Source organism: Melopsittacus undulatus, chromosome 1 (assembly GCF_012275295.1).
Source record: "Melopsittacus undulatus isolate bMelUnd1 chromosome 1, bMelUnd1.mat.Z, whole genome shotgun sequence".
NCBI lineage: Eukaryota > Metazoa > Chordata > Aves > Psittaciformes > Psittaculidae > Melopsittacus > Melopsittacus undulatus.
Window position 1 is genome coordinate 26,888,404 of NC_047527.1, and position 13,904 is coordinate 26,902,307.

The 13,904-nt window shown below is 37.1% G+C and overlaps 1 protein-coding gene across 1 annotated transcript in view; it reads left to right on the forward strand.

Moving 5' to 3' along the window:
* MMP16 (matrix metallopeptidase 16) overlaps positions 1-13,612 on the forward strand; it is a 182,881-nt gene extending 169,269 nt beyond the window's left edge. Inside the window, exons 8-10 of the mRNA XM_005150847.4 lie at positions 2,454-2,604; positions 4,934-5,049; positions 9,519-13,612. Of these exons, the coding sequence (XP_005150904.1) occupies positions 2,454-2,604; positions 4,934-5,049; positions 9,519-9,853 (602 nt within the window). The 3' untranslated portion in view covers positions 9,854-13,612. The remainder of the gene's footprint in view (positions 1-2,453; positions 2,605-4,933; positions 5,050-9,518) is intronic.
* Positions 13,613-13,904: the final 292 nt, after the last annotated feature.

Sequence of the window (13,904 nt, forward strand, 5' to 3'; positions counted from 1 at the left end):
CTGACCCAGGCTAGGCAATGAGGTATTCCATACCATAGCACGTGATGCCCAGGATGCATACTGGGAAAGAGAAGGCTGGAGGGGAGAGCTCTGGAGGAAAATGGAGGAGGGAGCACATGGTGCTCAGCCGGGCAGGGTGGAGTGAGTTATGGGTCGGTGGCTGGTGGGGTGTTGTATTCTTTTCACTTGCTGTTTGCTGTATCATTAGTATTTGTAGTAATAAATGGCAGTAGGGGTTTTGTGTTATGCCTTAGCTATTAAACCGTTCTTATCTCAATCCATGGGGGCTACATTCTTTGGACTCTCCTTCCTAACTCTCCGGGAGTTGGGGGACTTGATTTAAACCACGACATTTTTGGCGCCCAACGTGGGGCCCGAGGGTTTGAGATAAGAACAGATCTGAGCGGATTTATGGTCTCTTGTCACAATGCTGATTTATTGGCTCTTAGAGGTTTTTCTCTGGATCTCGCTGTTTCGGGATTTTGCCGGGTACTTTGTGTATAGATTGGATGTGTTTGTGTTGGAGGCTTGTAATACGGTGGGGCTCCGGCAGCAGGGGGGGATGGACGTGGCCGTGGACTTGGACTTGTACCAGGCCGTCCCGCTGCTCTTCGCCGTCCTTGTCCTTATCCTCGTCGTCGTCTGTGTGGAGCTGCGTGAAGCCAGGAAGGAGCGGCCCCGGGAGCTGCCGGCAGCTGAGGCTGCCAGGGAGAGCGGCACGGGGAGCCAAACGGCTGTGGCAGAGCAGCGGGAGCAGGCGGGGGAGGAGCGGAGCAGGGCGGTAGCTGAGCAGCAGGATCAGGCAGTGAAGGAACCGAGTCCCGCCGCCGTTCCCGACCCTCCGACGGCCGAGAGTGTCCCCCGGAAGTCACCCGCCGACCCCCAGCAGGATGCAGGAGACTACGCAGCACTTCCCAGCAAGGCAGAGAAGGAAGATCCGGACTCAGGAGAAGAGAAGCTGATAGTGGGAGAGCTGGCAAGCACGGCAGCTACATCAGCCCCAGTGACAAGTGCAGCAGCAGCACCTGAGAGTTCTGATGGTTTTGAATGGCTTTTGGGTGCCCTTGGGACCTGCCTGCTGATTGTGATGGTTTTCAGCATGGTGGCACACACACAGAGTGTGTTCCATCCACAACCATTTTGTCTGATCCCAAAAGTTAAGCAGAGTCAGGTCTGGGTCTTGTCTAAGTTTAGACAAGTACATAGGAGCACCAGTAGACTGTTCCCAAGGCTGGACAGTCATGAGTGGCAGGGCATGTGGGACAGTATGGCCAGGTATCTGATCCACTGGGCCCCTCCAGTGCTTTGGAAGCATTGGAGGTGGAAGGCAGCTGTATGGAGTCCCCAGCAGCAAGCTGTAGAACTGCTGAAGGGGACGGTGAATAATTTTGAGCCTGGTGGGCCCAGATACTTCAGGCCATCAGTCCAGAGATGCAACATAGAGATGTCTCATGATCGAGGGGTGGACTTAAGAGTGATTGTGTATTGGAAATGTGAGATCTGGGCATGACGTGAATGGTATGGAATAAGGGGTGGATAATGTCATGGTTTGAGCATGTTTTGAGGGTGTTTTTGTTCAAGTTTTTTTTCCAGTCAGGTGGAGGAGGGGAGTCCGGGAGGAAGGAGAGACAGGACACCTGACCCAGGCTAGGCAATGAGGTATTCCATACCATAGCACGTGATGCCCAGGATGCATACTGGGAAAGAGAAGGCTGGAGGGGAGAGCTCTGGAGGAAAATGGAGGAGGGAGCACATGGTGCTCAGCCGGGCAGGGTGGAGTGAGTTATGGGTCGGTGGCTGGTGGGGTGTTGTATTCTTTTCACTTGCTGTTTGCTGTATCATTAGTATTTGTAGTAATAAATGGCAGTAGGGGTTTTGTGTTATGCCTTAGCTATTAAACCGTTCTTATCTCAATCCATGGGGGCTACATTCTTTGGACTCTCCTTCCTAACTCTCCGGGAGTTGGGGGACTTGATTTAAACCACGACAACAGGAGAGTGCAAAGTAACAAAATTATATGGTCTCTTTGAGGCTAGGATTTTCTATTTTTTATTTATTTCTATGCTTTCTTACCTTTTTTGTCTTAACATTCACTCTTCTTTCCTAATAAAATGTAAAATTGTTGTGTATTATTGCTGCAAATGTATTACATTACCAGTCATAGAGCCTCCTGAGATTATTTCATTTTCATTCTGCATTTGAACCCTATATAGTTGATATCAAAATACTCTGTGGACTTACTGAACTGAAGGTGCTTTATAAATGCAAGGTATCTGTAAGGCATATTTAATTTTGCATTATCTACAGTGATAGAACATTTTTCATTTGTGTTTGGCAGAACCACTGTAGCCCTTTGGGAGTCTTTCTTATTTCTTCAGTATGTATTAATATTAATATTGATAGTACTGAAGACTAACACACGTATATCTATGTGTATATATGCTTTTGTACAGGTAACAAGTTCTGGGTTTTCAAGGACACTACTCTCCAGCCAGGTTATCCTCATGATTTGATAACTCTTGGAAGCGGAATACCTTCCCATGGCATTGATTCAGCAATTTGGTGGGAAGATGTTGGGAAAACCTACTTTTTCAAAGGAGATAGGTTGGTATAGGAATTATGCAAGGAAGCATATTTCTTATAACCTAAATCATATTTGTGTGAATATACTGAAATGTTAAAAAGCCATGTAGAGGAGGCTGTCAGTGATATGGATTAGTGGTGGTCTTGGCAGTCCTGGAGTAATGGTTGGACTAGATGATCTTAAAGGTCTTTGCCAACCTAGTTGATTCTATAAGTATATGAGTATATATGTATGTCCAGTGGAAAAAAAAAATTTATAGGTCATCAGTGAGTCATAGTTGTCACAAATATAAACTTAGTATTCAAAGTAATGTAGTTACACACGCTCTTACCTGCTCCTTTTTACACACATTTCTAAACCCTGTCACATAAACAGGCAAGGCATGATGAAAACCTTTTTAAGGTCAGTGAAAATTACTTCTCTGCTACTATTTAAAAACAGGGTAAGAAAGGGAAATAACAGCTAAGCCAGGGAAAGAAAGAACAATTTGAGCAGTTCCTTTGGAATTATTTTTAAATAAATCTTACAGTTCCCTTCTGAAGGAACACTTACTTTTAGGATTAATGAAGAACAGGAAAAAATTGTAAAATCTGAATTACTTTTGAATCCTGAAAGAGAATTGTACTGGTCACTTAGTGTCTCTATGCCTTCATTTCCCTGTCTATAAAAATAAGTTACCTGACTGAAGGATTTTATGGGGTTTCAAGATGTTGCTATGTTTGTTGATTGATGTATCACTGCAAATTCTGAGTCCTCAGAGACAAATTATTCTTTATTAATAATTGTAATGTCTGTATTAGTATTATTAAGAATATAATGACTGCTTTTGTTACTGTTTGGTACTTAGGATTCTGGGACACTAATAGTATTCATGGATCTGTTAAGAAATTAATGTACATCATATAATATGTTTAGAACACTGCAGCTGATAATTAGCAATACTGTAATATTGCACTACAAATTGACATATGCAATTTTAATATTAAAGCTTTTTTTAAAAAAAAAAACAAAATTTTTTCCAACACTCATGATGAGGAAAGCACATAACCAAGTCAAATTTTTGTGCTGTTTTAAAACTAAGTGAAAAAGAAAGCCAAGTAACTAATTTGCCTCCAATAGTTGAGTCTGAAAAAGAAAGATGTTACATTTCAAAATAAAGAGCGTCATTGGCTGGTTACTGGTGCCTATGTGACTAGATTAAGGAATCAGGCTATAAAAATAATTTATGCATAAGAAAGAAAAAATAACTACAAATGATTTTAATGTAACTTGCCAACTTTTAACCCACTTGAAATCTTCACCTTTTAATTTAATTGAAAGTTTAAAGCCAAAGGACTGCCCCACAGGGAGAATTCAGAGGAGTTTAAACCATTTTGGTTTTTAAAAACATTAATATGTGAATTGATTAGATTGTCTTAAGAACCTTTGCAGGGACAAAATATCATCCACTTAAGGATTCTTTAATATGTCAGGAACAATCATAACAAGGGCTTCTAAAAGTTGAAGTCAAATAAAAAGAAAAAGGGTCAAGTTTTTTGCAGTGACTAGATTATGAAGGAAAGTGATACTTTTTCAGGCTTTTGGTGTTCTGAAATGTCGAGTGGTTGCTTTTAGTGTAATTTTTACATGAATAAGACTGATTCTGGGAAAAAAGAAAAATAAAAATCTTCCAGGAAACTATGCCCTAAAGTAGTGGAGCTAATCAAAACATCCAAATGACCCATCCAAATCTTGTATCCGAATACACAGAGGTACTAGAGATACAGTGTACTAATTCTTAGAACCAGCAAGAAATAATCAACAGTAACTGTAAGTATTAGATAATAGTGAATACTTCTTACATGTTCAGGCTACATTCTGAAGCTTTTTAAATTGGAAAAAGCTTAGCTGACAAAAAAAAGCACAAAACCAGGTTAAATTTTGTATCTAATGATAATGAAATGAGAAGCTATGTAATGCATACATATAAGGAGTTAAATTAGGATTGCTGGGAGTATTTTAATCTTAATCTACTGACATTTTCATAATTAAAATATTACCTAAAACATTAATATATTTTTTGCATATGTTGCATCTCTGTCACCATGTAGAAGTCTGAGGCATCAGAACTGCTGCAATTATAAGTGAGATTCATACTGATTTAGTTGTCAAAGTACATATGTCTTTTATCTTTCTGTTTACATGAAACAGTTGTCCAGTCAGCAAATATATTTCTTTGTAGTCTGGTTGTATGTTCAAAGAAAAGGAGTCAAGAATTCCCATTTGTGGCTAAAGAATGTAGCAATGTTAGAGGGCAGAAAAATGTAGTTACTTAGCTGATTTTTTCTTTTTCTTTATAAAACATTTCAGGTATTGGAGGTACAGTGAAGAAATGAGATCCATGGACCCTGGTTATCCCAAACCAATCACAATATGGAAAGGCATCCCAGAATCTCCCCAGGGAGCCTTTGTCCACAAAGAAAATGGTATGTTCTAATTCCTGTTCTAATGATTTACTAACACCTTTTATGTGAGATAGAGTAATAGAGTGGTGATTGAGTATTCAGGTTAAGTAAGGAGGGAATTCTTGATTTATGATCAGAATATTTCCTGTTGTGGAACTTGCCATTGTGGAAATGGCTGTTTGCATGTACTTTTTAGCACAACAGAGAAAAAATCTTTCAAATTTAGTATAATAAACCTCAATTTACTCTTTTTTTCTTGTGTCTTAATTCACTTAATTATTTTTGTTCTCTGCAGTACCTCTTAAAAAGTACCTCTTAAAGCAAGCTTCCTAAACAAATTCAAATTGTCAAGATATTGACTGTTTAAACAGTTTAGAAGGTGTTATTTTTATTCTGAACTAGGAAAGGGAAGCAAAATCTTTATCTAAGCAGAAATATCCCTAGGAATCTATGTAAATAAAAGATGTCATAAGCCCATGATTCAGAAATGCAGACCACAGGGATGTTAGTCTGAAATGCTATTGCCTGTTTCAAGATGCATCATCACAGGAAACTAAAATCTCATCTGGCTTCACCTCCAAATGAATGAGGGCAGCCCAATCTCCATCTTACAAGAATTCAATGCTTCTCAGGGGCTGCTGGAAGGCTGCCAACACAGTGCTCAGTTGCTCAGAGTTGAAATCCCTTTGACAGGAATAAAAACATGCATTTATCATCACTTATCATTGTCGGAGAATTGTTGTATGGCATATGTGATTTATTTATTAGTAGGTTCCATTTGCCTCACAGGCAGCACACAGATATACTGTCATTTTAATTTCCTTTTAATAAGCAGATAAAAAATTATTTTCTTGTATAAATCATTTAATTCTCATAACTTGATTAAGTAATTTACCATGGAAATGTTTGGGGGGTTCTGGGGGGTTTAGGTTTGGATTGGTTTTTGGTTTGGGTTTTTTTTTTTTTTTCAGAAATATGTTTTATTGCTTCCTTGCTTTGTCTCTGTTCCATCCAGAAGCAGAAACTCTCTCTAGATTCTGGCCTTTTGGATAGACTGGATTTTTTTGTGTTGTATTTATTTGTTTTAACTGGGAAGTAGGTCAGTCAAGAGGATACTCTGCACACATTGCACTCAATAGCTGTTTGTAAACACAGATGCATGTGAAAACAGACACAAACATTATGTATGCGCAGACAAACATAATGGATACAACCTCTGCTTTCTTCCTTTCATTATTTTCAAGTATATTTTCAAAGAAATATAATATATATATATATGTATGTATGTGTTTCTTACCTTGACTGCATTCCCCATAATAAATTTTCTGTGCTGAGCTCAGGTACACATGTCTCTCATTACAAATTTAAATTATCTTTCTGTAACACTGAGACCAGTGTTTCTGAAAACACTACAGTGGCAGAACACTCCTTGGTAGGTCAGGAAAGAATCTTGACTACAGCAAAGCTGCTTCTCTTTTTTACCCCAGTGGCTTTGATAGTCTGACTCTTTGAATAAGGACGATGGTAAAACATGACATGAGATAGTGGAGGAGGGGAGGGGAAAGAGGTCATTCTTGGGCTTCTCAGAAAGGCTAAAAAGGCCCAAAGGCAGAAAGAGGGATTGAAAATAACACCATAAAGTTCCCAAGGAGACCACTAAGAAAATTTCCCTGAAATCAAGAAAATAGAAATATTAAGAAACAGTTCACAACTCCACTGTTGTTTGCATGAGGATGGAAAGAAACAATAGCAGATGAAAATAAGAATTGCCACTGCTTAGTTGGAAAGAAGTTGATTACATTTTGCCCGAAACTGTTTTCCTTTCCAAAATTGTTTTCTTCTCTTTGAGCAGAAGTAGAGTTGATACGTTTTGCTACATTATCTTTGTAAAGGAACACCTGAAAACATATCTTCCAGTTAATTCATTTAATTTCAAAGAATACTTTCTTCTTTCCCTTCTCTTTCTATTGTGTAAACCATGCAAATGATTACCTGCAATAAATCTGATCATAAAGGGGTTTTCTTCACTGTCCACAAAAATTTCAGGTAATCTTGCAGTAAAAGGCTTGGGAAAGAAAGAAAAAACAATTTCCTACTTGAGTCAGCATACCGACTCTGTGTCCTAGAAACTTGGTTAGGCTCAGGTAACATCTTTGAAACTATCCTTGATACTTCCATATTGTGATTTGGATACTAATGCTGTGGTAGAAACTCCAAGGAAGAGATGAAGAAGAAATTTCCTTTTTGTTGTTCCATAGAATCTGAGATCACACAAACTTCTCCAGATTGGTGAAAGCTTTCTTTCTGCCTTGAGAGCAGCATAGAAAATCTTATCTCTCAACTAGAAATACTACTAAAGTGAATAGTGAGGCAATTTTTAGAGAGAAGAGAAAATGTAGTCTATTAGTCCACTGGGCTTTTTTTGCCTTGTGCTTGCTAGTACTTCTAGTCTGAATTCCTATTTGCCACATTAGTGACTGCTATGTCCTTTCATGCTGTTTGGGTCAGGTATTGGGCTCACCATTGTCGGGTTCTACCACCTTGAAAATGGTAAGGAGCAGCTCACAAAGCAGGCTCAACAAGTCAAACAGATGAAAGCACTTTCAACAGTTGTGTGACATCACTCATTCTGCCATGAGAAGTAGTAAAACTGCCCAGTCTCTCAAACTACCCTTCTCTGCTTGTGATTTCCATCCTTCTGAATCTTATTGACTGTTATCCTGGTTCCTGTCTCAGCAAAGCAGAACTTTCTAAGTAGAAGTTTAAACTACCTTCAGAATTTCCCAGTGGAAAATATGCTCTGATTGAAGATTTTTTATTGGTTCTATAGAGGCTGGTAATTCCTTTGCTGCTTTGATTTTAACAGTTTTAATTTGATCTTTCAGTATAATAACAATTAATGCTAGCTAATGTCAGTATTATTACTTATATGTACATTTGATGTATACCTGTATGTATTCTGTATATTTGCAAGAATACAGATTTAGAAATGTCATATCTGTATTTATTCTATATGTATTAAAATACTGATAATATATCAGATTTCTACACTTGAAATACTTATCCAGGTCCAGTACGTACAGTGCTTTCTTACGTACACATTAGTATATGAAATGCAAGGATAGCATAACCTGGGGTTCAGAATGCTGAAATTCTTCAGTTTAGAGTATTATTTATTTAAAATACAGATTGCTTTAAGGAACTTGATATATGCTGAAATTTTAAAACTACATCATAGTAAAGAATTATAGTCCTCTTTTTAGTTTTGTTCCAATCAGAATAGAAGGTATTTTGTGACCTAGCCTCCTAACTACTGTTTTAATATAACTCTGCTATTCTTTTCTTTTTTCTTTATAATCAGTATTGTACCTTTCTATAGATAAACCAACAGTACAGATTAAGGAAAGGAAAATCCTACCTTTTCAGTAGCTAGGAAGGCCTTTAAAATGACATAAATAGAAAATGTAGAATAATGTTCTAACTTTCTAAGTGTTTGGGAAAATGGCAGTAGATAATGAGGGTGTTCTTACAGTTTGAGCTGCAAAATATGCTATCAAGTAATTTTTTTTTGTAGAATTAAAAGAAACTAACTGCTATTTAAATAGGTGATTACTAATATTATCTCCAGATAGCCAGTCACTGATGTTTTCAGGAAGCGTTGTTCATATGACAAATAGTGCCCAATCCTTCTTGGTGTTCTTAGTTGACTCAAGTACTGCAGGAAATACACTAGGGTCTATAAAGTGAAGCTAAGCATAAATCCAACTGTTTGCATTCAGTTCATAAGCAGTAGGAAGTTCACCCATCCTGATGGATTTTTTTTCTTGCTATTTTTCAGCTGGGATAATAAAGAAATGCAGATTTTTGGCAAAGTGACAAGGGGTTTTTCTCCATTTAGGCATGTTTAGTAATATGACTGAATTGTGAATTAATAATCAAATACAAGCACTTTGCAGAAACTTTAAATCTTGCTACACCTGTTTGCTCTTGCCAAAGCTGGTATTTCATCCAGTTTCCTTCTTCTGAAGTACAGGAGCTGGCTATGTGACTGTAAAGAGGGTCAGTTCTCATTTCTGGCTAGCATAGCATTGCAATTTGTTTCAGTAGACTTCTCATCTTGAAGAGGTTGTGATGCTTTAAAATCCTGGCCCTGAGGACTGGTTGGATTTTCAGCAGCTGAAGAGACCACATGGACCCTTATCTTTCAAAGATCATATTCTGTGGAATTCCTTTATTTTTCTGTAGTAATGTAAGAAAATAAAATCCCAGTTTATTAAAAAACAAAAACCAAACCAAAAAAAACCCCAATGTTAGATTCTCTAGAAACAATAAGAAACAAAATCTGTAAAGATTTGAAAGACCTAGAACTGAAGTCTATTTTTAATGTTTTAATTGCAAAAAAAAAAAGATACCAGTAGTTTCAGTCATAGTGTGTTGATGATGTGATTCGATCCAATATGACCATGAATAATTTCAATTTTCTTCCTCAGGCTTCACATATTTCTACAAAGGAAAAGAGTACTGGAAATTCAATAACCAGATGCTCAGGGTGGAACCTGGCTATCCCAGATCCATCCTCAAGGATTTTATGGGTTGTGATGGACCAACAGATCGAGATAAAGACCGACACAGCCCTCAAGATGACGTTGACATTGTCATCAAACTGGACAACACAGCCAGCACTGTGAAAGCCATAGCCATCGTCATTCCCTGCATCCTGGCCTTGTGCCTCCTTGTCTTGGTTTACACTGTGTTCCAGTTCAAAAGGAAAGGAACACCCCGCCACATACTGTACTGCAAACGCTCTATGCAAGAGTGGGTGTGATGTAGGGTTTTGGTTTTTTTTTCTTCCCTCCCAGGAGTTTGTGGTAACTTGAGATTCAACACAAGAGCTGTTTCCTAGCTAGGAGCGGGCATCTGTCAGTCTGAAACAAAGCTGATCTTTAAAACCCAGGGGGTTGCCTGTCCTGCGCATGAGTGGCGATTCGCTCATCTGGGAAACTTCCATGATACACAGTATCTGCTGTTTCTTCAGTCCTTTGTCTTTCTTTGTCATTCAATTTAGGCCTTTCCTCTGCGTGCTCAATGCCCTATAAACTATCAGGATTAACTAATGAAGAGGAAAAACAAAACAAAAAAAATCTCCAATGTTTCTACAGTTGTCCCTTAAGGCCTGTTCCCCTTTGAAAAATTTTTTGCTGAAAGTGAATTTTTTTAGAAAAACACAACAACCCACAACGGAACTTTCAGGAAAGTGAGAAGACCCAAAACAGCTTTGTCTCCAAAGAGGATTGCTTTCTGTCTGCTACGGATAAAGTCCTATACTCCTACTTCCAGTTTTGTTGTTAGGTGGGAGGCTCAGATGACATACAGGACTTCAGACTGTTTGGACAGCCATTTTCCAACAAACAAGGGGCCAAAATATCTGCAATATAGTAACAGCCTTAATGATACATTCATTTTGTGTTTTATACAGCTGCTCTGGGCTACATCCTCAATGTTTTAAACTCATTTATATTCGTCACTATATTCAAGCAGAACCTTTTTATTGGTTTGTTTGATTTTTGGTTGGCTTTCCTGCATAATCTTTCCCAAGCTGTACGAAGCCAACTGCCCCAGGCCTTTCATAGGTCTGTCAGGAGCACTCATTCCAAAGCATGGTAAAAAGCAGTGTGTCTCTGAAGTGGATTTCAATGAACTAAAGCAACAGTCATGCTATCAAGAAACTTTACGCTGGTATTACATTGGTGGTGTAACCCTTTGAGAACTATTGCATCCTTTTTCAGAGTCTGTTGGATGTTAATCTTGGTTGTCATTAAATTATAGGATTGTGTTTGGGTAATACAGGTTTTTAAAGAAAATCAGTTTTTCAAAACAGATTTCCTGTGAGTGCGAGTGTTTTAATTATTTGCATTACTAGAAAAACATTTGTAACATAAATAGAAAACAGAATATATTTACCAGCTACTTTCTGGCTAAAGGAACCAAGCCTATTTTAATAACTTCTACCATTTACCAAGAATTTTTCTGAACTGGCAACAGTTTTATAACTTCGCCTCTTAAGCATCTTGAATTTCTCTTTTAAACTATGTTGCATGATAATTCAATTTGCCTCCACAGAGGTAGAGTTACAGTTTCAAAGGAAAGCTAAAATGACTCTGATAATTGCATGAATATCCTCTGGTGTGTTACCCCTTTGCATGTTCATCATAGTTCTCAAAGGGTTAGTCAAATTTCTGGCCTTCAGCCAAACATGATTATCACTGACAGAGCCAAGGGACCACCAAAGCGTTTTGTCATTCTGTGTAATTTGTGCTAACAGCAGTATTGTCATTTTCATGTGACCTGCAGAGCAGGTTTGTATCAATATTTTTTTCCTAGAGAAAAGTCAGCAACTGACAGACCTCTTTATTGATTTTAGGAGCTGCTTCTTGCAGTGATAGGCTTTACAGTCACTGGGCTGTGAACTTATTAAAGGTGGTCAGAATGATGCACCCCAAAAGTCAGACACCTGGTTTTTTATGAAAGCCGGGATTTGAGGGGAGTAGCTTTTGCAACAATGAACAGCTTGCCTTGAACTTGATTATTGACCTGTTGACTGTCATTACCAAGTTAAACATTGTCTTCTGTGAACAGCTTCACTGTCTGAATTTTCTTAAAGTGTACTGTCCTATGTCTTTGATCTTTGACCTTTAACTTGCAAACTGGCACAAACTGAAGGGAATCTGGTGTTGCAAATGGACTAAGACAAGTTTTATTTCTTAAAAGGCCTGATATACATCATCCAGAATTCAAGAAAAAAAATTGAAGTGTTTTCATAGAAAAGAATGGACATAAACCTAAATATTTATGATAGATCTGTAGAAGGGTATTTTGCTATGTATACATGCACACTCTAAAAATGAACTACAGTAGAAGTTAATTTTTATTTAACTTGGATACAATTTTCAGTATAAAATTATAATTTCTACAAATAGCTAATTATTAATGAAAAGATTATAGGAAAATATTAAAATACTTGAAATGGCCAGTATGGGCTTTTACATAAACTGAAACTTTTGTACTACATTCAACTAATTTCATACTGGTTTCTTAATCCACATAACTGGATCACTTTTTAGAGAGTGTAGGTATATATAGATATATATTATTGTTATTATTATTTTGGTAATGGATAGCTTGACTGCCTTGAATTTATATTTATATTGAGCATAGCATGACAAATAGTATGCCTTTTTGTTCAATTACATGGTTTTATATTGATTTGAGGACTTATTTTATGAACATATGTGGCATGCTATAAAGCATTGCAAACGTATTTCTTAGAGCATAAACAGATGATATACATATGTACGGCTAACAAAAATGAAGATTAGAAAAAGATATAGTTTTACAACAGATATGCAATGCAGATGGCATTTTGGAGATGTTACGTAGAGGTACTTCATACTGTAGGTTAGAAGTGCAGCAATATTAGCCCATAACATTATTCAGTAAATCCAACTCTGTTGTTGCTGAAAACATAGATTAATTGACAGTTTAAGTAATGTAGCATATTTACTACACATCAACTCATTTGACGAATTTGGAATTCTATGCCTGTTTGTCATATATATTAAAATGTGTGTGTGTTTGTATACTTGTAAACACACACATACAAATACGTACATATTTTAATCCAGGGAAAGGTTTTTATTTTCAACAAACTAATTTATGTTACGCTACAAACAGAACAAAATGATTCATGTTGCTGTTCCAGTTTTGTCCCTTGCATTGTTGGTGGAAAATACTAACAGCACTACTTATTCTGCATTTGATTTTCCTCTACAATGGGAGAACTTATATTATCTTTACACCAGAACAGCATCTCATCTGTTTTTTTTTATTGACTTGAAAATTTCAATTCAATTTTAAAATAACTTTCATGGCAGCTTTAATTTTTTGTGCAACTGTTTCCCTGACAGTAATGAAGTGCCGAGCATGTAAACTGTTGTTCTTTGATAAGGTAACAAAAATGTTTGTATTTGGAGAATTTAACTTTAATTATGCAGGAAGGTAAGTGTAATAAGTCTAGTGCTTGGTATATGGTACATCATAGATACATGGATACATGATCAATTGATTGATCTATCTTCTTTTACTTAAAAGTGCATATATGTTATATACAGAGAAAAGGAGGAAAAATAATACTACATTGGCATGTTTATGTCATGCAAAGAAAGATTGTGTCAGCATTTCTATTACATACTCCTACTTTCAGTAGGCTATAACACAGTCATAAAGGTTTGCTTTAAGTAAAAGATGTAGGAGCATTTGTTTTCACCGTAATTCCCAAATACATACTGGCTAGTTTCAGATAACTTCAGAGTAAACTAGTGATGTTGCCTGGTCTAGTTTTGAACTCAAATGAGTGAAAGTTCTAAGACAATGTTATATTTTGAACAGTTGTTTTTCTTCCAGGGCCTATAATTATGAGAGTTAAGAAAATACAAATTGAAATTATTTTCAGTTCTGCAATCTGGGCTCCTGCTCATGTGCCGTAACTTTTTTCATAAAGTTTTTAATAAACATTTCCATATTGCTATTGTTGTGATCTCAACTGTGGAACAATACAAAACTGAATATGTATTGCATTAATCAGTTACAGTCTATCAAGCTGACTATACAGGGTCGTGTATTTTCAGAGTATGTATGATGCAGGAGGCCTAAGCAGATAATGGCAGTGTTTCCTCTAGCCTTTTAATGTAATGAAAAGGTTATTGACTGTAGACAAAAAATAATTTTTATAAAAAAAAAATTAAAACTATGTAACTGTATATTTACTGGATAGGCTGGGATAGAGAGACTCAAATGGCTCCAAAGGAGCCCTTTCAAGT